The following is a 24,477-nucleotide window of genomic DNA, read 5'->3' on the forward strand; positions in this document are numbered from 1 at the left end:
CTTCAGCATGACAAGCAAACGCTTTAACCACTAGGCTACCGGCCGCCCCGCTTATTCAAAAGTTCCAACAACTGTTAGGATGAGTGAATATTGTTTTAATGCCACTCTTAGAAATATTCCAGTCACAATGGGCTTCACATGTGAGCATGGACAAACCATCCACAAGGCTCCTGCACTATCCCTAAATAACACATAAGCGACCTTAGTGAAAAGATGATCGTAACTCTCAAACTTTGACAGAATTACAACATTCATAGCGATACGATTGCGTTGTGAAATGATGCCCTGGTCCCCTTTCCACAATGTGAACTTAGCGCCAAGACTTTAACATTGAAATATGGTTAACGTAATGCTAAGATCGCTTTGTGGAACACGGCCATAACTCGAAACAAACGCCACACTCAGCAATATTCCAGCTATATGATTTGGGGGTAAATAATCGAGTCTGGACCTGACACTCCAGTGATTGACATGTTGAGCATTGATCCATGCAATGGGGATACGGTTACATGCATCAACCAACCACCCAACACATGTAGCGTAGTGAGTGACAAAGCAATAGTTCTGTCATATCACGTGGACCTGTAATTAACCAAGTCTTAGCCTGGAAAACCAGTTTTTGACGGGCTATGATCCATGACGTCCCGGTACGACAACATTCTATCAGCCAGGCCACACATGGTAACCATCAGATGTCTCATATAGCTGCTTTGTCTCTGCAAAAGTCGGGACAAATGCCCCCAAAATACAAGAAATGTACAGCAACATCACAAACTCGAAAATTAGGGTTCTGGTTGTCCGTCATATCCCGAATGTCTTCCCCTGCTGAATGGCCGCATCTGTCGCCGGGGTCTGCCTTGTCGCATCTTGGCCTGCAGCTTGGAGCCTATCCTGGCCTGAAGATGGAGGCGGACATCACATCGGAACACGTTCATGATTTCCTGCCTCGCCTGAGCTGTGATCAGTCTGATTGTCTCCCCTCTTCTTCCCACCAGGGAGCGCTGCCCAGAACATCAGACAAACATGACATATAAGGGACCAGTCAATTATTACAGGGGTGGGTGGGTCAGGTTATTGATACTCCAATGTACAGAAAATAATACCCTCCCCTTACGCTTGTCACAGTTCTGGATGACCCTCCCCTTATGCTTGTCACAGTTCTGGATGACCCTCCCCTAATGCTTGTCACAGTTCTGGATGACCCTCCCCTTACGCTTGTCACAGTTCTGGATGACCCTCCCCTTATGCTTGTCACAGTTCTGGATGACCCTCCCCTAAAGCCTGTCACAGTTCTGGATGACCCTCCCCTTACGCTTGTCACAGTTCTGGATGACCCTCCCCTAATGCTTGTCACAGTTCTGGATGACCCTCCCCTTATGCTTGTCACAGTTCTGGATGACCCTCCCCTAATGCCTGTCACAGTTCTGGATGACCCTCCCCTAAAGCCTGTCACAGTTCTGGATGAACCTCCCCTAAAGCCTGTCACAGTTCTGGATGACCCTCCCCTTATGCCTGTCACAGTTCTGGATGACCCTCCCCTAAAGCCTGTCACAGTTCTGGATGACCCTCCCCTAAAGCCTGTCACAGTTCTGGATGACCCTCCCCTTATGCCTGTCACAGTTCTGGATGACCCTCCCCTAATGCCTGTCACAGTTCTGGATGACCCTCCCCTAATGCCTGTCACAGTTCTGGATGACCCTCCCCTAAAGCCTGTCACAGTTCTGGATGACCCTCCCCTAATGCCTGTCACAGTTTTGGGTGACCCTCCCAATGTCCTGCATTTTGTTTATGACCCTCCTGAAAAGCCAAAATGCAAAATCACTTCATATTTTAACATGAAATGTCCACTTTTTCATGACCCTCCTCAAATATGTGTATCATTTCTTATGACCCTCCCCAACAGACTGTCATATTTTTTGATTACCCTCCCCTGATTCCCTCTGACCCAGGCCCCTCTATAATAGATGACCGGTCTAACAACTATCTGCATCAACAACATAGTTGTCTTTATGATAAGCCACGTAGGCAATATCCCAGCAATATCATGGCAGGGGACACCAGAAATAGGCTTCACCCCATTGTACCCATGTAGGGAATCGACCTCGGGTCTTCGGCCAGACAAGCGAACACTTTGACCACTGGGCTACCCCGGCGCCCCCAAGTCAACAGTGAATGTCATTAAGGGGTCATTCAGACCTTCAGGCCTTCTCTTTGAAACTAGGACTAAATCTTTAACATTATACAAATAATTACTCTTGACAAGGTCCATACGCAAAAACAAGGACCCGAGAACCCGATCCCTGAGGTAGTCAAACAGCCTCAGAGGTCAGGTCCGAGGGTCCATCTTTTCGTATACTGACCTCGTCAGAGTAATCATTCGTTTTGTTATACCGAAATTCTCTTGAAAGTTTATGAAGCCTTTAAACCTTCCTCTGTTCCATTACAGTAACAAAGCTGCAAACTGTCATATGTTTGTATACCAGATGCCATCTTGTTTTCTAGCAGACAAGTCTATATTAATCATGTGACAGGTCAATATTGGAGGTCAAGGTCAGTCACATGATTCCAGGGTTTTACACTGAAATGTATTGTTTCACCTCATAGTAGGAATTAACCAATGGAAGTACAAGATTTGTAACAGAGGTATAACACTAATGAGTCATTAGGGTTATGACAAGGACTGTTTTACTGCATGCTTAATTTGAAACACTGTGTCAACATACCAAGTGATACGGCCGCTGAGTCACGATGTCCATCGCAATGTCCAGATTCTGGTGTTCGTCCACCTCCCACACGATGATCTCCTGCAGGAAACACACACGGAGTCAGGACATAACATTCTTCACTTGAGAATTGTGGATGATGTGGATGAGTATGTCAGGAATTTCATTTGAACTAACTGACTGATTGACCGACTGATTGACCGACTGCAGTCAGCAATATTCCAGCTAGACTAAGCATCCTGGAAATAATCGAGTAAGGATCAGGCAAATCTGTGACTGAAAGCATGAGCAATGATCCATGTCATTGGGGAGTGAGTGAGTATGGTTTTACGCCACTTTTAGCAATATTCCAGCAAAATCACAGCGGGCGACACCTGAAATGGGCTTCACACATTGTACTGATGTCGGGAATTGAACCCAGGTCTCTGGCATGACGAGCGAATGTTTTAACCACTAGGCTACCCGACCGCCCCCTATGTCATTGGGTTAGGGAAACATCAAATCATGAAGTCTGTGCATCTTGAGTTTTCCTGCAGCAATACCATACATGATACATGTTTTATGTATCTATCCAAGTCGATATACTTGCTAAAATATATTAATGGCACTTACTACTCGTTTAAAGACCCCCAGCATTTTTGTCAGTCAAATATTGCAAAAAGTTCACTTCTAAAAATAACTTGTGTCTGCGACTTTTGAGAAGTTTCCATGTGATTAGACGTAAATATGCATATTGCGAAAAATATCGTATTGTGACTGATGTATCGCTATATTGTGACCTTGCTGTATCGTTTCCCCCCTTCCTTACAACAAAAAGTGGTACTGGGGTTTATTTCAACCAGGAATCTTAAACTGTTATCAGCAAACTAATGTTCAGGGATTCGTTCAAACGCTATTCATAAACGCTTCTACATACCGGGTAGAGCTTGTACATACCGGGTAGAGCTGGTACATACTGGGTAGAGCTTGTACATACCGGGTAGAGCTGGTACATACCGGGTAGAGCTGGTACATACCGGGTAGAGCTGGTACATACCGGGTACAGCTGGTACATACTGGGTAGAGCTGGTACATACCAGGTAGAGCTGGTACATACTGGGTAGAGCTGGTACATACCGGGTAGAGCTGGTACATACCGGGTAGAGCTGGTACATACTGGGTAGAGCTGGTACATACCGGGTAGAGCTTGTACATACCAGATAGAGCTGGTACATAGCGGGTAGAGCTGGTACATACCGGGTACAGCTGGTACATACTGGGTAGAGCTGGTACATACCAGATAGAGCTGGTACATACCGGGTAGAGCTGGTACATACCGGGTAGAGCTGGTACATACTGGGTAGAGCTGGTACATACCGGGTAGAGCTGGTACATACTGGGTAGAGCTGGTACATACCGGGTAGAGCTTGTACATACCAGATAGAGCTGGTACATACCGGGTAGAGCTTGTACATACCAGATAGAGCTGGTACATACTGGGTAGAGCTGGTACATACCGGGTAGAGCTGGTACATACCAGGTAGAGCTGGTACATACTGGGTAGAGCTTGTACATACCAGATAGAGCTGGTTCATACCTGGGTAGAGCTGGTACATACTAGGTAGAGCTGGTACATACCGGGTAGAGCTGGTACATACCGGGTAAAACTGGTACATACCGGGTAGATCTGGTAGGGTATTTCGTCCGGCAGATTATCCAGCAGCTTCTCCCAGACACAGGTCCTGGCGATGTGGAACGTGTCATCCTCCGTGACCACACTGCTGTGATACTCCCAGTCCCCCGGTCCCGCACACGACATCAGGTAGTCCTGGACAAACACACACAACATCAGGTAGTCCTGGACAAACACACATGACATCAGGTAGTCCTGGACAAACACACACACATCATCAGGTAGTCCTGGACAAACACACGACATCAGGTAGTCCTGGACAAACACACACAACATCAGGTAGTCCTGGACAAACACACATGACATCAGGTACTCCTGGACAAACACGCACACATCATCAGGTAGTCCTGGACAAACACACGACATCAGGTAGTCCTGGACAAACACACACAACATCAGGTAGTCCTGGACAAACACACAACATCAGGTAGTCCTGGACAAACACACACAACATCAGGTAGTCCTGGACAAACACACACAACATCAGGTAGTCCTGGACAAACACACGACATCAGGTAGTCCTGGACAAACACACGACATCAGGTAGTCCTGGACAAACACACACAACATCAGGTAGTCCTGGACAAACACACACGACATCAGGTAGTCCTGGACAAACACACACGACATCAGGTACTCCTGGACAAACACGCACACATCATCAGGTAGTCCTGGACAAACACACACAACATCAGGTAGTCCTGGACAAACACGCACACATCATCAGGTAGTCCTGGACAAACGAACATGACATCAGGTAGTCCTGGACAAACACACACAACATCAGGTAGTCCTGGACAAACATACACGACATCAGGTAGTCCTGGACAAACACACACGTAAGCATGATCTTGTTCTCATCATTCAAGTCCTATCCCTTATAACCCAAAATCTCCACAGAGTGATACTGGCAATAGAAGGGTATGTTGTGAACTGGTCACAAGTAGGAGTAACCACTTGAACAAAACTAGCCCTTACAAAAGTTTACTAGCCCTCAAATATATTGAAATACCACAATGTCTCTGTTAAGGTGGAATACTTTAACAACTATCATAAGTCTGTGCTAAGGTGGCCCCTAATGACGATTACTGTCAGTCTGTGCTAAGGTGGGGCCCTAATAACGATTACTGTCAGTCTGTGCTAAGGTGGGGCCCTAATGACGATTACTGTCAGTCTGTGCTAAGGTGGGGCCCTAATGACTATTACTGTCAGTCTGTGCTAAGGTGGGGCCCTAATGACGATTACTGTCAGTCTGTGCTAAGGTGGGGCCCTAATAACGATAACTGTCAGTCTGTGCTAAGGTGGGGCCCTAATCACGATTACTGTCAGTCTGTGCTAAGGTGGGGCCCTAATAACGATTACTGTCAGTCTGTGCTAAGGTGGGGCCCTAATGACGATTACTGTCAGTCTGTGCTAAGGTGGGGCCCTAATGACGATTACTGTCAGTCAGTGCTAAGGTGGGGCCCTAATAACGATTACTGTCAGTCTCTGCTAAGGTTACTCCCTAATAACGATTACTGTCAGTCTGTGCTAAGGTGGGGCCCTTATGACGATTACTGTCAGTCTCTGCTAAGGTTGCTCCCTAATAACGATTACTGTCAGTCTGTGCTAAGGTGGGGCCCTAATAACTATTACTGTCAGTCTGTGCTAAGGTGGGGCCCTAATAACGATTACTGTCAGTCTCTGCTAAGGTTGCTCCCTAATAACGATTACTGTCAGTCTGTGCTAAGGTGGGGCCCTAATAACGATTACTGTCAGTCTGTGCTAAGGTGGGGCCCTAATGACTATTACTGTCGGTCTGTGCTAAGGTGGGGCCCTAATGACGATTACTGTCAGTCTGTGCTAAGGTGGGGCCCTTATGACGATTACTGTCAGTCTGTGCTAAGGTGGGGCCCTTATGACGATTACTGTCAGTCTGTGCTAAGGTGGGGCCCTAATAACGATTACTGTCAGTCTGTGCTAAGGTGGGGCCCTAATAACAATTAATTACTGTCAGTCTGTGCTAAGGTGGGGCCCTTATGACGATTACTGTCAGTCTGTGCTAAGGTGGGGCCCTAATAACGATTACTGTCAGTCTGTGCTAAGGTGGGGCCCTAATGACTATTACTGTCGGTCTGTGCTAAGGTGGGGCCCTAATGACGATTACTGTCAGTCTGTGCTAAGGTGGGGCCCTAATGACTATTACTGTCAGTCTGTGCTAAGGTGGGGCCCTAATAACGATTACTGTCAGTCTGTGCTAAGGTGGGGCCCTAATGACTGTTACTGTCAGTCTGTGCTAAGGTGGGGCCCTAATGGCTATTACTGTCGGTCTGTGCTAAGGTGGGGCCCTAATGACGATTACTGTCAGTCTGTGCTAAGGTGGGGCCCTAATGACGATTACTGTCAGTCTGTGCTAAGGTGGGGCCCTAATGACGATTACTGTCAGTCTGTGCTAAGGTGGGGCCCTAATAACGATTACTGTCAGTCTGTGCTAAGGTGGGGCCCTAATGACTGTTACTGTCAGTCTGTGCTAAGGTGGGGCCCTAATCACGATTACTGTCAGTCTGTGCTAAGGTGGGGCCCTAATGACTGTTACTGTCAGTCTGTGCTAAGGTGGGGCCCTAATCACGATTACTGTCAGTCTGTGCTAAGGTGGGGCCCTAATCACGATTACTGTCAGTCTGTGCTAAGGTGGGGCCCTAATCACGATTACTGTCAGTCTGTGCTAAGGTGGGGCCCTAATGACTGTTACTGTCAGTCTGTGCTAAGGTGGGGCCCTAATAACGATTACTGTCAGTCTATGCTAAGGTGGGGCCCTAATAACAATAACTGTCAGTCTGTGCTAAGGTGGGGCCCTAATGACGATTACTGTCAGTCTGTGCTAAGGTGGGGTCCTAATATGGTGCTAGCTCACTGATATACCATGACAAAGATTAACATGGATACCCCACACAGACTCTGAGCTGACCAGTCCTGGTTTTATCCCCTAAATGCTGATCGCAGACAGGGTAACAACAAGTACCATCTTTTGACATCCTTTTTTATCGGGGATCAAACCACAACCTCCTGCACACCAGGCAGAGGCTCTATCCACTAGGCCACGGAGGCAGTCAGACATTCAGACAACATCCGCCTATTGACTCTCACACTATTCTCGTTCTGGAAGACCAGCTGTATCATCGTCCTACCTTGACCTCCTTGATACCATCTCCAGTCTGCGCGGACACCATGAACACGCGGTCAAAGTGAGGCCAGCCTCGAGACTGACGGATCTTCTGTCGCATTGCCTTATTTGGCAATCCATCATCGTCCTTGACCTCTGACCCTAGAGGCAGGATGTGACGTTTCTTGAACCGTTCTGACTTTGTTTTCCCTTCATCGTCCTCAATGTCCTGCTTCCTGACGCCTGAGTCCGCATCTCTGTTGGAGAGGTCACCTGTCACAGATGGGTCTGCTCCCCTCTTGATGGCATCCCGTTCGTAACGGTCGAACATCTCCTTTAAGTTTATCCCCTCCTTCTTGGGTTGTCTCATTGGTGTTGCTTTGATTGGTGTACGGTTCACGATCCCCTCCGTCAAACATCGCGTACACTGGAGGAGCGTCTCCTTCTCCTGTACACTGTCAATCTGGGGAGCACAAGTATCGTCATGACACTTCAACTTAAAAGCTTGGCAACACTTTTCTTGCCCTGACCACTGGGAGTACAGTGTACTTGACTTTTAGTCACCTAATCAATAACTGTGTCTGTAAATGCAAAACAAAACTAGATTGTATATAAATAGAAAACAAAAAAATCATTAGGTGTTCTGATCAAAAGAATAAACAAATTACACAGCCAATTAGTCAGGACCTTGTTAGTCAGGACCTTGTTAGTCAGGGCCCTGTTAGTCTGGACCTTGTTAGTCAGGACCCTGTTAGTCAGGGCCCTGTTAGTTAGGACCTTGTTAGTCAGGACCCTGTTTGTGAGGACCTTGTTAGTTAGGACCCTGTTAGTCTGGACCTTGTTAGTCAGGACCCTGTTAGTCAGGGCCCTGTTAGTCTGGACCTTGTTAGTCAGGGCCCTGTTAGTCTGGACCTTGTTAGTCAGGACCCTGTTAGTCAGGGCCCTGTTAGTTAGGACCTTGTTAGTCAGGACCCTGTTTGTGAGGACCTTGTTAGTCTGGATCTTGTTAGTCAGGACCCTGTTAGTTAGGACCTTGTTAGTCAGGGCCCTGTTAGTCAGGGCCTTGTTAGTCAGGACCTTGTTAGTCAGGGCCCTGTTAGTCAGGACCTTGTTAGTCTGGACCTTGTTAGTCAGGACCCTGTTAGTCAGGACCCTGTTAGTCTGGACCTTGTTAGTCAGGACCCTGTTAGTTAGGACCTTGTTAGTCTGGACCTTGTTAGTCAGGACCCTGTTAGTTAGGACCCTGTTAGTCTTGACCTTGTTAGTCAGGACCCTGTTAGTTAGGACCTTGTTAGTCTGGATCTTGTTAGTCAGGACCCTGTTAGTTAGGACCTTGTTAGTCAGGACCCTGTTAGTCAGGACCCTGATTTTTAGGACCTTGATAGTCTGGACCCTGTTTGTGAGGACCCTGTTAGTCTGGACCTTGTTAGTCAGGACCCTGTTAGTCAGGACCCTGTTTGTTAGGACCTTGTTAGTCAGGACCCCATTAGCCAGGACCCTGTTAGTTAGGACCTTGGTAGTCAGGACCTTGTTAGTCAGGACCCTGTTAATCAGGACCCCCGTTAACCTGGTTCCTGTTAGTCTGGACCACGTTAGCCAGGACCTTGTCAGTCTGGACCCTGTTAGCTGCAACTCCATACTCAGATATACTTGAACTCCCACACCACACCACAGACTTGCAATAGCTGTAGCTAACACCCGTCACAACACAGACTTGCAATAGCTGTAGCGCTAACACCTGTCACAACACAGACTTGCAATAGCTGTAGCGCTAACACCCGTCACAACACAGACTTGCAATAGCTGTAGCGCTAACTGCCGTCACAACACACATGCAATAGCTGTAGCGCTAACACCCGTCACAACACAGACTTGCAATAGCTGTAGCGCAAACTGCCTTCACAACACACATGCAATAGCTGTAGCGCTAACTGCCGTCACAACACAGACTTGCAATAGCTGTAGCGCTAACACCCGTCACAACACAGACTTGCAATAGCTGTAGCGCTAACTGCCGTCACAACACAGACTTGCAATAGCTGTAGCGCTAACACCCGTCACAACACAGACTTGCAATAGCTGTAGCGCTAACTGCCGTCACAACACAGACTTGCAATAGCTGTAGCGCTAACACCCATCACAACACAGACTTGCAATAGCTGTAGCGCTAACACCCGTCACAACAGAGACTTGTAATAGCTGTAGCTAACACCTGTCACAACACAGACTTGCAAAAGCTGTAGCGCTAACACCCGCCACAACACAGACTTGCAAAAGCTGTAGCGCTAACACCTGTCACAACACAGACTTGCAATAGCTGTAGCTAACACCCGTCCACCCACACAACCACCACCACTGGTGCCACGTACCTTGTTGAGGATGAGGACTGATGGAACGTGTGGGCGGAGGTGGAGATGCCTCAGCACAACCGGGTCCAGGCGGTCTCTCTTCCAGGCGTCTGACACGTCCACCAACACTCCCACTGAAACACAGACAACTCACTGAAACACAGACAACTCACTGAAACACAGACAACTCACTGAAACACAGACAACTCACTGTACTCAAGTGTACATTGACAGGGGTAATGATAATTTTTTGTTTGTTTGTTTGTTTGTTGTTTAATGCCACACTCAGCAATATCTCAGAAATATGACTGCAGTCTGTAAATAATAATAGTTGCTGACAATATAAGGATAATAATTTGGTTGACACTAGGATCTTGCTGTCGTAGTTTTACTTGGAACCTAGAGACATGTTTTGTTTGCTTGTTTGTTGTTTAATGCCAAATTCAGCAACATTCCAGCTATATGACGGCGGTCTGTAAATAATCGAGTCTGGACCAGGCAATCCAGTGATTACTAATGATGCATGTCAACAAAGTCAGTGAGCCTGACCACCCGATCCCGTTAGTCACCTCTTACGACAAGCATGGTCGCCTGTTCTACCACGATCTAGACCTACTCTAATCCGGATCTTCACGGGTCATAACAATAAACACCTGTGAGCAAACTAGCTGGAACTCGGCACTATATAAATAGGTTATTACTTTCATTTGTTGCTCTTTACTAGGGTTGGGACAGGTAACTCGGGTACCCGGGTCGGATCGGTGCTGAGTAAGACCCGGGTACCCACAGGACTACCCTGACCCGTGGTTAGTCACGTGATATATTGTTTAATGACAAAACTTATCTAAAACTCTATGGTTACACTTCAAGTCACTAATGTTCCCATTTCTTTCTGACTATGCACCCATTACTTCTGACTTTTATAGGTTTGAATAAAGACAAAATTTCATGCAATAAACTTCAGTGTTTGCATGACCAGATCGTTTTATACGTGTATCTTAATACATTTTGCCAGGGCAGACTTTTCCAAATCGGACATTTTGTACCTTTCTCATTGAGACCTACAGCGGGTACCCGGGTAGGGTCGGGCAATAGAGTGGGTACTCGGGTAGTACATTTGGACTCGTCCGAGCCCTACTGTTTACCTAAGTCTGCCTGCTCCAGACTCCGGGCTGGGTCCAGGAAGTGGCTCTTCTCAAGGCCGTGTCTGAAACAATCCCAGTTCCAAGGTTAGCAAAACACTAATAAAGACTCAACAGTATTGACATTCCTCGTCCTCAAGCAGAGGCGGATCCAGGAGTTTGAATACGTGGGTGCATATAATACCCAAGTCACAAAGTGATGTGGCCGAGGGTGGAGTTACCATGAAAGGTGTCTGAAAAAAGGGGAATGCACCCCGCTCTGAATTCATCAGTATCAACACCCAACTACATCAGTGAAATGTGTTTCCATGACGAGGAATATTTCTAGATAATATGATTGAGTGAATATTGTTTTTTGCTTGTGTCACCAATATTCCATTTATATCACTGTTGACAGGAATAAAATAACCATCTGCTTTGCTGTAATCCAATACACAATGTGTCCAACTGATCCCAATCTCATTGAAATCAGATCTTAGTTCTCGCTATTGCTAAACAAAGATCTGAGGACATCCCGTTACGGGTCACGTCAGAACGACCTTTCACCCGACCAATCAAAGTATCGCTTACCAGATCATGAAAGAGACAGTCGGATTGAGTTTTCTAATCATGCAACCTCGAAAAGGTTAAAACAGGTTATTCTGAATGACAGTTATGGCCCGTACGACTGATTCCGTAAAAATTATCGTCTATCTCTCGCTTCCGTGGGATACACATTTGAACGAAGGAGGCATTGCACAGAACGTGGGAAGCATTGCCATACAATCGCAACCATAAGACATTCCGGAATGGTCGTTTGTTCAGTTTTAATATTTTTAATAGAGAACTGTGACAACATAGTTTTAAAGCAAAGTCTGAAATGGAAGTCGCCAGATTGAAACGAGTGCTGTAAAGCTCGAGAAAGCTGCTTTCTCATTGTTATTCATTTCAGTGGTCGGTCAAAGTTCACAAAAGGTCGTTCTGATGTGACCCGCAATGGGGCGTCCTCAGATCTTTGTTTAGCGGCAGCGAGAACTTTAATTATTTTCTTTGTTTGTCAATTTGAATTTCTGTTTCATTACAACTGTCATGTTTCTTATAGTAAGAATAAAGGAGATGTTGGTTGACATTTTCCAATTCGTCTGCAATCTTGAACCAATCCAATCAAACAAACAAAAAGGTAAATTCATCTGGGAAATATGGTCAGTCGGAACCCTTTTCAAAAATAACTGTGACGGCATTTCAAAAACATAATCAAAAGTATAAACATTACTACATTTGGGGTTAGAGGGCAAGTTTCAAGATTCTTGTAATGGCCGCTTCCACACTGGTGGCAGCGATGTTACCGAGAGTGTAACGGTGTCACATGCTAAGGAGGAGCTTGGCAACAGGACGACCAAGGGAGGTTACCCTGAGCAACACGTCACATCCACCTCAGGATGGACCAGGTTCTAGAAGGCATAGCAGGCCTAACATGAAGAGAGCAATTCGAGTCCTTCTTCTGACCTGACATTTTGTTTGATCTACTTGCCAAGTGGGGATTAGATGCGTATTTAGAACACCCAATTCCTGCCAGCTGCCTACACTATACCAGATTGTTTGATAGGCATTACTTAGAAGTTGACGGATGACAAGGTAGACACAATGTTATGGATAACAACTTCTTTAATACTGTGAAAAGCGATGTTTCAGTATAGATCCTTATACCGTTGTCAAGCAGGTCTGACACTATTCCAGATTCATGAACAGAGGCAGACCTGCTTCAAGACATTCGACAGTGACTATATTCTGGACATTCTAGAGCACACTTACAGTATTCATAGAGCCTGTTACTTATTGCTGCTGCCCCGTATCTGACACATTGTATTGCTTTAATCTTAAACTGAAAACTTGTGTTTGAATATTATTTATTGGTTGGTTGGTTGGTTTGTTCGGGCTTTCCTCCTCAGCAATATTCCAGCGATATGACGGCGGTCTGTAAATAATCGAGTCTGGACCAGACAATCCAGTGATTGATATCATGAGCATCGATCCACACAATTGGGATCGATGACATGCACCAATCAAGTCAGCGAGCCTGACCACCCGATCCCGTTAGTCGCCTTTTACGACAAGCATAATCGCCTTTTACGACAAGCATAATCGCCTTTTACGGCAAGTATTATCTTATTTATTGATTATTCCCTGATCTCATGTGGCTGTTTTCGCAACTGAGTTCTGTACACAGCAACTTCTGGGATAACCTTTGTGCTTCTGTTTGGAAATCACTTCATTACAGGAGTGACCCGTGAAGATCTGGGGTAGAATAGGTCTTCAGCAACCCATGCTTGCCGTAAAAGGCGCTATGCTTGTCGTAAGAGGCGACTAATGGGATCAGGTGGTCAGGCTTGCTGACTTGGTTGATGCATGCCATCGTATCCCAGTTGGGTGGATTGATGCTCATGATGTCAGTCACTGGATTGTCTGGTCCAGACTCGATTATTTACAGACCACCGTCATATAGCTGGAATATTGCTGAGTGTGGCGTTTAACAACAAACAAACAAAACAAACATTACAGGTTTCACATCTGTAGTGACGTACCTTTTCTTCTCCATGGGATGCATTATGCCAGGTGTGTCGATGAACACCTGTAATCAATGAAACACTCAATTACAAAGAAAGAGTTGAATTTCTTTTTGGATTTAATATCATCTTACACTCAGCTTAACGAAACAAGACAGACTTAATTCAAAACTTTCTTTTAACAAGTTTTAGAATTGTGACTTCGTGCAGGAGACATAGTTTCTTTTGAACAGCATCCTCGCTCCATCCCCAACACAGACAGAATTGTTCTTAATTCCCTGTTCAACCGTGTCTCACCCAATTATTCCCTAGCTATTCAACCATGTCTCACCCAACTATTCCCTATCTATTCAACCATGTCTCACCCAACTATTCCCTAGCTATTCAACCATGTCTCACCCAACTATTTCCTATCTATTCAACCATGTCTCACCCAAACTATTCCCTATTCAACCATGTCTCACACAATTCCCTATCCATTCAACCATATCTCACCCAATTATTCCCCTATCTATTCAACCAGACCTCACCCAACTATTCCCTATCTATTCAACCATGTCTCACCCAACTATTTCCCTATCTATTCACCAGTTCTCACCCAACTATTCCCTATCTATTCAACCAGACCTCACACAACTATTCCCTATCTATTCAACCATGTCTCACACAACTATTTCCCTATCTATTCAACCATGTCTCACCTAACTATTCCCTATCTATTCAACCAGACCTCACCCAACTATTCCCTATCTATTCAACCATGTCTCACACTATTCCCTATCTATTCAACCATGTCTAACCTAACTATTCCCTATCTATTCAACCAGACCTCACCCAACTATTCCCTATCTATTCAACCATGTCTCACCCAACTATTCCCTATCTATTCAACCAGACCTCACCTAACTATTCCCTATCTATTCAACCAGACCTCACCCAACTATTCCCTATCTATTCAACCATGTCTCACCCAACTATTCCCTATCTATTCAACCAGACCTCACCCAACTATTCCCTATCTATTCAACCAGACCTCACCCAACTATTCCCTATCTATTCAACCAGACCTCACCCAACTATTCCCTATCTATTCAACCAGACCTCACACAACTATTCCCTATTCAACCATGTCTCACACAATTCCCCATTTATTCAACCATGTCTCACACAATTCCCTATTTATTCAACCATGTCTCACCCAACTATTCCCTATCTATTCAACCAGACCTCACCCAAACATTCTCCCACCCACCTATTCCCCACTTACTATCTGTGTATTTCCTTCTGTGTGGACGGCCATTGAATTCCTTCGTGTTGTGTGAACCTTCTTAGACACAGCAGAAACCTGTAAAAACAAAAGTATGAAAAACAGTTTTTAGTCCAGTGTAATGCAGCTTTCAGCAGTACTGCAGAGACACAATGATGGCCACCAGTAACTGGCTTCACACATTGTACCCATGTGGGGAACGAAGTCAGGTCATCAGCATCACGAGTGAGTGAGTGAGTACAGTTTTACGCCGCTTTTAGCAATATTCCAGCAATATCACGGCGGCGGACATTAGAAATGGGCTTCACACATTGTACCATTGTCGGGAATCGAACCCGGGTCTTCGGCGTGACGAACGAACACTTTAACCACTAGGCTACCCGACCGCCCATCAGCATCACGAAGCGACGCTTCAACCACAAGGCTGCCCAACCGCCCATTAGCATCACGAAGCAGCGCTTTAACCACTAGGCTACCCGACCGCCCATTAGCATCACGAAGCAACGCTTCAACCACAAGGCTGCCCGACCGCCCATTAGCATCACGAAGCAACGCTTTAACCACTAGGCTACCCGACCGCCCATTAGCATCACGAAGCAACGCTTTAACCACAAGGCTGCCCGACCGCCCATCAGCATCATGAAGCAACGCTTCAACCACAAGGCTGCCCGACCGCCCATTAGCATCACGAAGCAAGGGTTCAACCACAAGGCTGCCAGACCGCCCATTAGCATCACGAAGCAACGCTTTAACCACAAGGCTACCCGACCGCCCATCAGCATCACGAAGCAACGCTTTAACCACTAGGCTACCCGACCGCCCATCAGCATCACACCGCAACGCTTTAACCACTAGGCTACCCGACCGCCCATCAGCATCACGAAGCAACGCTTTAACCACTAGGCTACCCGACCGCCCATCAGCATCACGCCGCAGCGCTTTAACCACTAGGCTACCCGACCGCCCATCAGCATCACGCCGCAACGCTTTAACCACTAGGCCACCCGACCGCCCATTAGCATCACGCCGCAACGCTTTAACCACTAGGCTACCCGACCGTCCATCAGCATCACGAAGCAACGCTTTAACCACTAGGCTACCCGACCGCCCATCAGCATCACACCGCAACGCTTTAACCACAAGGCTACCCGACCGCCCATTAGCATCACGAAGCAACGCTTTAACCACTAGGCTACCCGACCCCCCATCAGCATCATGAAGCAACGCTTCAACCACTAGGCTACCCGACCGCCCATTAGCATCATGAAGCAACGCTTCAACCACAAGGCTGCCCGACCGCCCATTAGCATCACGGCGCAACGCTTTAACCACTAGGCTACCCGACCGCCCATTAGCATCATGAAGCAACGCTTCAACCACAAGGCTGCCCGACCGCCCATCAGCATCACGCCGCAACGCTTTAACCACTAGGCTACCCGACCGCCCATTAGCATCATGAAGCAACGCTTCAACCACAAGGCTGCCCGACCGCCCATCAGCATCATGAAGCAACGCTTCAACCACAAGGCTACCCCACTGCCCCGACACAACATATCATGGGCTCACCAAACACTGGTAAACATGCTGCGTAAACAAGAAATAAACGTGGAAGTTGTTCACAAATTTGTGTCCTCCTTTTCATCACTCAAGGGCGGTAGGGTAGCCTAGTGGTTACAGCATTTGCTTTTCACGGCGAAGACCCAGGTTTGATTCTCCACATGGGTACAATGAGTGAGGCCCTTTTCTGGTGTCCCCCGCCGTGATATTGCTGGTATATTGCTAAAAGTGGCGTAAAACAATACTCACTCACCACATTCACATTCCCACAATCTTGGGTTTCACAAATAGAGTTTGTTCATTCCCGCAGTCTTAGGCACTTTCTCACTAACTCATTCAATTAGTGTCAGTCACTCTCCAATCTCATTAAAATCAGATCTTAGGGCTCGCTAAACAAAGATCTTAGGACATCCCATTATGGGTCATATGAATTACCGGTCCAAGCCTAATATTACCAGTAAAAAATGGGTTACAACAGGTAAATGGAAACACTGTCCAATCACTCTCACTCACTCTCTCACTCACTCCCTCTCAACTCTCACTAGCCAGATTCCCCCACTCTCAATCACTTCCTCACTCACTCACTCACTCACTCACTCACTCCCTTCCCCCTCCCTCTCTCCCTCCCTCCCTCCCTCTCAACTCTCACTAGCCAGATTCCCTCACTCTCATTCACTCCCTCACTCACTCACTCAATCATTCACTCTCTCCCTCCCTCTCAACTCTCACTAGCCAGATTCCCTCACTCTCAGTCACTTCCTCCCTCACTCAATCACTCCCTCACTCACTCACTCCCTCCCTCTCAACTCTAACTAGCCAGATTCCCTCACTCTCAGTCACTTCCTCCCTCACTCCCTCACTCACTCTCAACTCTCACTAGCCAGATCCCCTCACTCTCATTCACTCCCTCACTCACTCACTCAATCATTCACTCTCTCCCTCCCTCTCAACTCTCACTAGCCAGATTCCCTCACTCTCAGTCACTTCCTCCCTCACTCAATCACTCCCTCACTCACTCACTCACTCCCTCCCTCTCAACTCTAACTAGCCAGATTCCCTCACTCTCATTCACTCCCTCCCTCACTCACTCCCTCACTCACTCACTCCCTCCCTCACTCACTCACTCACTCCCTCTCAACTCTCACTAGCCAGATTCCCTCACTCTCAGTCACTTCCTCACTCACTCACTCACTCACTCACTCCCTCTCAACTCTCACTAGCCAGATTCCCTCACTCTCAGTCACTTCCTCACTCACTCACTCACTCACTCAATCTCAACTCTTACTAGCCATATTCCCTCACTCTCAGTCACTTCCTCCCTCACTCAATCACTCCCTCTCAACTCTCACTAGCCAGATTCCCTCACTCTCACTCACTTCCTCACTCACTCACTCCCTCCCTCCCTCTAAACTCTCAATAACCAGATTCCCTCACTCTAAGTCACTTCCTCACTCCCTCACTCACTCACTCACTCCCTCTCAACTCTCACTAGCCAGATTCCCTCACTCTCAGTCACTTCCTCACTCCCTCACTCCCTCACTCACTCACTCCCTCTCAACTCTCACTAGCCAGATTCCCTCACTCTCAGTCACTTCCTCACTCACTCACTCACTCACTCCCTATCAACTCTCACTAGCCAGATTCCCTCACTCTCAGTCACTTCCTCACTCACTCACTCCCTCCCTCCCTATCAACTCTCACTAGCCAGATTCCCTCACTGTCACTTCCTCACTCACTCCCTCACTCCCTATCAACTCTCACTAGCCAGATTCCCTCACTGTCACTTCCTCACTCACTCCCTCTCAACTCTCACTAGCCAGATTCCCTCACTCTCACTCACTCACTCCCTCTCAACTCTCACTAGCCAGATTCCCTCACTCTCAGTCACTTCCTCACTCACTCACTCACTATCAACTCTCACTAGCCAGATTCCCTCACTCTCACTCACTCACTCCCTCTCAACTCTCACTAGCCAGATTCCCTCACTCTCAGTCACTTCCTCACTCACTCACTCACTCACTCCCTCCCTCCCTATCAACTCTCACTAGCCAGATTCCCTCACTGTCACTTCCTCACTCACTCCCTCACTCCCTATCAACTCTCACTAGCCAGATTCCCTCACTCTCACTCACTCACTCACTACCTCTCAACACTCACTAGCCAGATTCCCTCACTCTCAGTCACTTCCTCACTCACTCACTCACTCACTCACTCCCTATCAACTCTCACTAGCCAGATTCCCTCACTCTCAGTCACTCACTCACTCACTCACTCACTCACTCACACTCTTATCCTACCAAACATTCAGTAACTCACTTTCCATCCCATGAGTCTGTTGGTGAGCGTGGACTTCCCAGAGTTGGGGACGCCGATGATGGCGACCCTCAGCACCTTGGCGCCCGGCGGTTGATCTGGCTCCATGAGGAGCCTCCAGTGCTGGCCATCTACACAGGACATGTCCACAGTGAGTTCAGGTTTTAATATCAAGTCAAATATAGCGTGTGATGATTTGTTTGCTGTTTAACTCCGCACTCAGCAATATTCCAGCTATGATGCGGTCTGTAAATAATCAAGTCATTCGTCACCACTCGCCCCTTTCCGTAACCTGCAAGAAGACTCGTCCCCCTATCGATGAATGTTATGTGCGAAAATACGACAAACCAATCAGAATGCGCGTAAGTTCTTCGTCAAAGAATCCCTCAGAAATAATTTTGATTTTACATATGTTTTGCATCTATATATATACCAAAGACACAGTTAAATGTGTTCAATCATAGTGTATAATTCCGCACGTTCCAAAATGCTTTAAATTGCATCTGAAATATATATATTATATGGGGAAAATGTGTGAACCATTACACAACGAGTTGACAATTGTTTTAGGTATGCCCGTTTGGGCTAAGACGGAACCCGGTCGCAAAAATGGCCACGAAAGGGGCACGAGTCGCTATTCGGCTTGTCCCGGAATAACACGAGTTGGTCACGAATGTAATCGAGTCTGGACCAGACAATCCAGGGATTGACATCATGAGCATCGATTCATGCAAATGGGATACAATGACATGCATCAACAAAGTCAGCTAGACCTGACCACCCGATCCTGTTAGTCGCCTCTTACGACAAGCATAGTCGCCTCTTACGACAAGCATAGTCGCCTCTTACGACAAGCATAGTCGCTTGGGTTGCTGAAGACCTATTCTAACCAGGATCTTCATGGGTCGCTTGTGATGAGATTAGTGATGCTGATGTTCATAATCACGTGATGAAGCTGAAGAGTTATGTTAACATTTATACTGGGGCACTTTTGAACTGGAGAATACATGCGACAGCCAGCATGGCATCCATGGTCAATGGATCAGTGTGCACTCGATTTACATTCTCAGCTCCCTGGGGAGAACAGTAAGTGAGTAAGGTTGAGCGCTGCTTTTAACAGTATTCCAGTTATATCACGGTGTGATGTGGGAGGAAAGCCCGAAGTGATGCAGGTCTCAGACGTTTACCACTACGGTGAAACCCACGAGCACCGGTATGGCGTTGACAAAGCTAGAAACATAATCGTGGTGAACCAGGATTCGAACCCACAATCATAGGTTTCTGGCGTGTCCAAGGGACGCAAATCTGCACAGCGAATCGCGGCGCCTTAGGCCACCCGTACCCCGCCTGGGGAGAATACAACCCAGGCTGGGTGAGACGCTAGAAGGTTAACAGTCCCCCTCTCATCCTACCGGGTACCCATCAACCGCTGGCACTTGGTACTTCCTACCTTTCGTCATGCTAACATCCCGTTGTTGTTGTCCTGACGTCATGTGATCTTTGGCTTGCTGAACATCAGGAATGTCGCTAGGCCGCGGTGACTGGTTTGGTGCGGTTGAAGCTGCAGAATCGGCTATCGCAGATGTCGGTGTTAATGATCCTGTCCCTCCTGCCTGGGTTGTGAGATGTCTCCGTGCATAGTGATACTGCATACAGCACCATGTCACAGCTGAAATAAAGACAACAGTCACGTTTTAACATATTACTTGCATTAGGGGATTCGGGGTTAGAATAGGTCCCCTGCAACCTATGCTGGTCATAAAAGGGGACAAAATAGGTTAGGGGGTCAGTCTCAGTCAGTCGGTGGCTTGGTTGATTGTGTGTCATTGTACCCCAATGTAGTGGTTGTTTCTCACACTATCAATCAGTGAGTGAGTGAGTGAGTGAGTATAGTTTTACGCCGCTTTTAGCAATATTCCAGGAATATCAAGGCGAGGGACACCAGAAATGGGCTTCACACATTGTACCCATGTCGGGAATCGAACCCGTATCAATGGACTGTCTGGACTTGATTATTTACAAGTGTGGCATTAGACGACAAACAAATAAACAAACATGAAAGCTGGCAAGCAAGCAACAGTTTGAACATTTCTGTTATATGACAACCCACCCATCCCAACCTTAATATTTTGGGGAAAAGAGGAGGGTGGTCCAAATGTATCACAACTATCTGGGGGAGGCAATAAAAATGACACAGTTCTAAAAGCTATCTTATTTTTCCTGTCACCCTGAAATGTAGGTCTACATTCAGAAGAGGTTGATCTGTCTGTCTGTCTTGACTCCTGAGTGTCTACTGTCATCAGGGAGTAAAAATGCTACATTGCCGAGATTACCATGATGGTATGGATTGAGTTTTGAGGTGATTTCAATATTTTCACAATACAACATCCCTATGACTGACACAAGGTTACCAAGCCTATATATCTCAATATTTTGACTACGATAATCTGATTTTACGAGCGCTTCATTGATGATCTTGTGGAGTATAACGGATACACCATGTACTCGCCATAGGCTGTGTTATGTTAATTTCAGTTCAAGTGTCAATTCTTCTCCACCAATCGTATAAAATCGCATAGTAAAACTACGCCTGGCTGATAAACTATGACGAGATAATATTCCGTTCGTGAAAATCACCGCAGAAAATGACCAAATCTACTTATGTCTAGCTCAAGGCTGTTTAATTTTACTGTATCTCAAAACATTAGGTACATTCAGCTATAATGAACACGCTAACGAGGTCAGGGACTTACATCGATTTATACATACTGCAGCTTCTACTGAAGACAAAATACTCGTCAATCTACTTCGCACTACCATGCTTCGCATGGGCGCCGCCATCTTGAAATATTGTCATTGTGAGTTACCCCCCTTTGACCACCACCACCACATCACATGGTAATTTACGTGTAACGATCAAAAAATGCTACCAGACGCTCCAAACATGTGGCATAGATGTTGTTTATATCAATCGATCATTGGCCCACGTTATAGTTTATTCATTTCTAGAAAGGATTTGTGTGAAATCAGCCAACTAAGCTCTTCCTAAGCCCTTGTCATGAAACAAGCAGACGGAAATACATCATCTCCACATGTGACATAAGGAGGCGTGAAGTCCTCCATCAACCACTGCTTATTTCTTGTATATTTATTTCACAGTAGCGAAGATAATTTACTCAAGTGTATAGTGTACCAAATGTTACCAGAATAATTACTGGTTGAATGATAAAGCAATAAACCAATTTGCAAATACGTAGAGTGAGTGAGTGAGTGAGTGAGTGAGTGAGTGTGTGAGTGAATACATGCCTGCGTAGATGAGTGAGTGAGTATATGACTGCGTGAGTCAGTCAGTCAGTCAATAATGTTTCACGTTGCCGTCAGCAATATTAAGGCGGCCTGTAGACAATATAACAAAATGATTATTGTGAAGTCACCATGCCCCACCCCCCATACAATTTGCATCCGGTACAGGGAGAATATTCTGAAACGGACAAAGAATGCCATTAGACCTATTTTTTTAGTTGTTTTACAAGACCGAACCCCCACCCGCCGAAAACACTTTAAATTAGTTTTTAAAGTACTTTCGACAATTCTACTTTGACTGACTCTGTTTTACAATTAGTTGAAATGAAAATTACCACGGGTTTTATTCAACGCTGTTCGTAAGAAATTATGAATAATATTTATTAAAAACTCTATGCTAACAATAAGAAAAACAATCAATCATAATTCAGTATTAGTTTGCAATCGTACTTTCGTGATTGTTTTTCATTCATAAGCAGCAGTTCTAATTTGGAAGTTTATAATTATAACCTACATTGTATTTTAGGCCAATCTTTTTGTAAACCAAATAATACAAACTAAATGTCTCAAAAGAGAAAAGTACAATGCACTATATAGTTTATAAATTGACCTCGTATCTGTTAGAGTGAGTTGGTTACATTGTATAGCGTTTTTATCATTAACCCAGCCACATGACGATGGGGCACCCAGCCTTGAACCCATGCTGCATTGGGGGCGAACTCGACTGATTTGAACAACCTTGCGTAGTCGTACATAATAGAAGCAAGCCATTTAACCGTGTCGTTGCCGTTGTTGTAGTGAGTGAGGGAGTGAGGGAGTTGTGTTTAACGCCGCACTTAAATGTATTCCAGTTATATCACGGCGTGTCAGATTAATGTGGGAGGAAAGCCCGAAGTGACGCAGGTCTCAGACGTTGCCGTTATTCTCGATGTAGATAACGCAAGCGGAAAGTTTCAAATTCAAATGAATAATCCAAGGGCTTTTTTGCTTTCATTTGCTTCACGGACATCTCATTTGGGGAATAAATTATCTTTTTAAGAATAATTTGTTTTCTCACATCCCAATCCGTTAACAAATTGCAATAAAAACTCCCAAGATGATTGATATGATCACATAAACTTGTGACACCTCTCCCTTCACCGTATCAGTCCCAGGATACTCCTTCGGTTTAAAAAACAACCTCAATCGGGTTTTTTTCAAATTTCAGCTGCCGATCATACTTTCAACAGTTTTAAATAGAGTTATTTACCAGTGTTTAAATAGAGTTATTTACCAGGGTTTAAATAGAGTTATTTACCAGTGTTTAAATGGAGTTATTTACCATTGTTTAAATAGAGTTATTTACCAGTGTTTAAAAAGTTATTTACCAGTGTTTAAATAGCGTTATTTACCAGTGTTTAAATAGAGTTATTTACCAGTGTGTCAATAGAGTTAATTACCAGTGTTAAAATAAAGTTATTTACCAGCGTTTAAATAGAGTTAGTTACCTGTGTTTAAATATAGTTATTTACCATTGTTTAAATAGAGTTATTTACCAGGGTTTATATAGAGTTATTTACCATTGTTTAAATAGAGTTATTTACCAGTGTTTAAATAGAGTTATTTACCAGGGTTTATATAGAGTTATTTACCATTGTTTAAATAGAGTTATTTACCAGTGTTTAAATAGAGTTATTTACCAGGGTTTAAATAGAGTTTATTTACCAGGGTTTAAATAGAGTTATTTACCAGGGTTTATATAGAGTTATTTACCATTGTTTAAATAGAATTATTACCAGTGTTTAAATAGCGTTATTTACCAGTGTTTAAATAGAGTTATTTACCAGGGTTTAAATAGAGTTATTTACCAGGGTTTATATAGAGTTATTTACCATTGTTTAAATAGCGTTATTTACCAGTGTTTAAATAGCGTTATTTACCAGGTTTTAATAAAGTTATTTACCATTGTTGAAATAGCGTTATTTACCAGTGTTTAAATAGCGTTATTTACCAGTGTTTAAATAGAGTTATTTACCTGTGTTTAAATAGAGTTATTTACCAGGGTTTAAATAGAGTTATTTACCAGGGTTTATATAGAGTTATTTACCATTGTTTAAATAGCGTTATTTACCAGTGTTTAAATAGCGTTATTTACCAGGTTTTAATAAAGTTATTTACCATTGTTGAAATAGCGTTATTTACCAGTGTTTAAATAGCGTTATTTACCAGTGTTTAAATAGAGTTATTTACCTGTGTTTAAATAGAGTTATTTACCAGGGTTTATATAGAGTTATTTACCATTGTTTAAATAGCGTTATTTACCAGTGTTTAAATAGCGTTATTTACCAGGTTTTAATAAAGTTATTTACCCTTGTTAAAATAGCGTTATTTACCAGTGTTTAAATAGCGTTATTTACCAGTGTTTAAATAGAGTTATTTACCTGTGTTTAAATAGAGTTATTTACCAGGGTTTAAATAGAGTTATTTA

The 24,477-nt window shown here is 45.1% G+C and overlaps 1 protein-coding gene across 2 annotated transcripts; it reads right to left on the reverse strand.

Annotated features, from left to right (window-relative positions):
* Positions 1-82: 82 nt before the first annotated feature.
* Positions 83-21,596, reverse strand: LOC124133351 (GTPase Era, mitochondrial-like). Of its 2 annotated transcripts, XM_048401167.1 has the most exons (11): positions 21,461-21,596; positions 20,158-20,376; positions 18,711-18,838; positions 14,838-14,915; positions 13,589-13,635; positions 11,031-11,092; positions 9,907-10,019; positions 7,563-8,000; positions 4,381-4,530; positions 2,724-2,804; positions 83-1,001 (listed from the first exon to the last, which is right to left on the reverse strand). In XM_048401167.1, the coding sequence occupies exons 1-11, from the start codon at positions 21,546-21,548 to the stop codon at positions 783-785; spliced, it is 1,623 nt and encodes a 540-aa protein (XP_048257124.1). In that variant the 5' UTR covers positions 21,549-21,596; the 3' UTR covers positions 83-782. The 2 variants fall into 2 exon arrangements, with proteins under 2 accessions (XP_048257124.1, XP_048257125.1); XM_048401168.1 differs by lacking the exons at positions 83-1,001; positions 2,724-2,804; positions 4,381-4,530 and adding an exon at positions 4,556-5,218.
* Positions 21,597-24,477: the final 2,881 nt, after the last annotated feature.

Source organism: Haliotis rufescens, unplaced genomic scaffold (assembly GCF_023055435.1).
Source record: "Haliotis rufescens isolate VD_foot unplaced genomic scaffold, xgHalRufe1.0.p SCAF_21, whole genome shotgun sequence".
Taxonomy (NCBI): domain Eukaryota; kingdom Metazoa; phylum Mollusca; class Gastropoda; order Lepetellida; family Haliotidae; genus Haliotis; species Haliotis rufescens.

Excerpts from the sequence above, each read along its gene's own strand:
- LOC124133351 (XM_048401167.1), bottom strand. The coding sequence starts at position 21,548 with ATGGCGGCGCCCATGCGAAGCATGGTAGTGCGAAGTAGATTGACGAGT. Across the intron at positions 18,839-20,157 it reads GGATGTTAGCATGACGAAAG|ATGGCCAGCACTGGAGGCTC; the intron begins GTAGGAAGTACC and ends TGTCCTGTGTAG. Across the intron at positions 8,001-9,906 it reads CAGTCCTCATCCTCAACAAG|ATTGACAGTGTACAGGAGAA; the intron begins GTACGTGGCACC and ends TGTGCTCCCCAG.